Source organism: Parasteatoda tepidariorum, chromosome 9, assembly GCF_982258835.1.
Source record: "Parasteatoda tepidariorum strain Cologne lab strain chromosome 9, Ptep-v5.0, whole genome shotgun sequence".
In the NCBI taxonomy this organism is placed as follows: Eukaryota; Metazoa; Arthropoda; class Arachnida; order Araneae; family Theridiidae; genus Parasteatoda; species Parasteatoda tepidariorum.
Genome location: NC_141763.1, coordinates 74,210,724 through 74,213,162, shown reverse-complemented (window position 1 = coordinate 74,213,162; position 2,439 = coordinate 74,210,724). Strand labels below are relative to the sequence as shown.

The window sequence follows — 2,439 nt, the reverse complement described above, 5'->3', positions numbered from 1 at the left end:
ATTTTGTGCCCCCCTTAATTTTTCTAACAATCCAATCTCATAAACACTTATCTGATATTGTAATTTATTTAATGGGCTACAAAATAATATACAATATTATGTATAAAAATACATAAAAAATAATTATCTATTTTAAGAAATAATAATATAATGTAATAAAAACAAATCTTACAAAAGTACAAAAAATAGAATTCAACATTAATACAACATTATAAAAATTTAATGTGAAGGGTGAGCTTGTTTTTCAGCACAAATTTCGTCAAACCGTGGTATCATTGAAGATATCGCGGTTCTCAGTTCCTTTTCAATCTTTAAGCAAGATCGATACTTTGTCTTTAAGACAGCTACTGCAGAAAACCCAGTTTCACATAAGTAAGATGTTACAAAGGGCAATAAAATTTCTAAAGCTTTATTTGTTAAAGTAGGAAACTCGTCCTTTACTCGTAACCAAAACGTGACAATATTATTTTCGTGTTGAAACATCTGCTTTAATGTGCTGTCACTAGATAAGTCAATTATCATTTCCTGCTCTGCTGTCGTAAGGCCAAAATCATCATATTTTTCAATCACAAACGGGTTTCTAATCCATTCATATTTGGACATGTCAAGATCTTTAAAGTAAAGCGAGAATTGCTCCCTTAAACTGGTCAAGTGTTTATTAATAAGAACTTTACTTTCTTCTATTTCATCTGCAAGACAGGTAATTTTAAAAGTGGGAAACATATCAAAGTTATTATTTTTCAAACTTATTATCCACAGTTCCAATTTTCTCATAAATGCAGTAACCTTGTCTTTCTGGACAAAAGCATGAATTTGAGGCCCTTGCATTGATTTATTTAAAGTACTGAGTCTTTGAAAAATATCCACTAAATACGCAAGTTTTACAAGGAATTTCGTGTCATAAAACAAGTTTGCTTCACCTCTATTATTATCAGTAAGGAATATGGCGATCTCTTCTTTTAGCTCAAACACCCTTTGAAGTACTTTGGAACGAGAAAGCCAACGTGCCTCACAATAATATAGAAGTGATGTATATTCTGAACCCATGTCATTACACAATTTTGCGAAAAGCCTTCCTCTTAATGGGCTATTTTTGATAAAATTTACAACTCTTATAATAACTTGAAATACTGTTAGTAAATCTTCACCCATATCTCTTGAAACAAGTGATTGTCTATGAATCATGCAATGCGTCCAACTTGCCCGAGGAGCCACCTTTCGAACTAGTGCCTGTAGACCAGCGTTTTTTCCTGCCATAGATGGAGCTCCATCTGTGCATAGTCCAACACAGTTCTCCCACAGAATGTTATATTCATTGAAAAATTTATCAATCATATTAAAAACTTCACTTGCTGTAGTATTGCCTTCAATAGGTTTACAGAATAACATGTCTTCTCTAACATCAGTTTCCACAACATATCTTACATATGTAATCAAGTGTGCCTCCTTAAGAACATCTGTAACCTCATCTACTTGCAACGCGAAAGAAGATAGTTTTACTTTTTCTATTAATTGATCGCAAAGATCTTCAGATATATCGGATATTCGTCTTCCCACCGTATTATCTGCAAGTGGAATGATTTTTAGTTGATCAGCATATGATTCACCTAGCATCGTAGCTACCATGTCAATAGCTGCAGGTAGCACTAAAGTTTCTCCTATTACATGGGGTTTTTTGCATTTAGCAATTCTATAAGAAACCTTATTAGACGCAAGCAATGCTTTTTGTGTAACAGACATGGTCTTTGAAAACATTTCTTTTTGTTTATTTAAATTCTCCAATTTTCTTTGGAAAAATTCTATTGTCTTGCCAACGTGATCTGCATGTACGTTTTCGAGATGCCGTTTTAATTTATTTGGTTTCATGCTGTCTGAGGCCAAAGTATTCAGACACAGCAAACCCATTGGTCGTTCTTGGCCATTAATGACTTTACAAGTAAATTCAAATGATAAGTACATTGGATCATATTTTCTACATTTAGGTTTACTATTTTGGGAAGATGTTCCGCTATTTTCGTTACCTCTTCTTTTGCCGTCTGCTTCTGCTTCATTCAATTTTCTTTTCAACCCAGTTACGTATTTATCCATCTAAAAGGGTTATTATTTTAAATCAAATAAAAATACTTTATAACAGTTTTGAAAATTACCTCAATATTAATTTAGAAGTCTACCAAAGCGAGTTTGTAGACAATCTGCGTGGAAACGGTCGAGTTTAACCAACGTTTCTTAACGAAATGCCGCGTGTCTGCTCTCGTCTGGGCGCACGCATCCAGGTGTAGTCGCGTCGTCCGAGTTTGAAAAACCCCGCAGTCGCGCGCAATTGATGATAGTTCCACACCAGATGTAATGAGCTCTAACGTCGTCGAATTAACGACGACCTTGGCTCATAAGCCTTGTCGGGGCCTGCTGCCTGCTTCTGTTTACTGAAGTTTGGCGGGA

At 34.7% G+C, this 2,439-nt stretch overlaps 1 protein-coding gene across 1 annotated transcript; it reads right to left on the bottom strand.

The window, feature by feature from the left end:
• Positions 1-219: 219 nt before the first annotated feature.
• On the bottom strand, positions 220-1,740 carry LOC147804248 (protein FAM200A-like). Its single transcript, XM_087151472.1, has one exon. The coding sequence runs from the start codon at positions 1,738-1,740 to the stop codon at positions 220-222; it is 1,521 nt and encodes a 506-aa protein (XP_087007598.1).
• Positions 1,741-2,439: the final 699 nt, after the last annotated feature.

Coding starts and splice junctions, on each gene's coding strand:
- LOC147804248 (XM_087151472.1), bottom strand. CDS start 1,740: ATGTCTGTTACACAAAAAGCATTGCTTGCGTCTAATAAGGTTTCTTAT.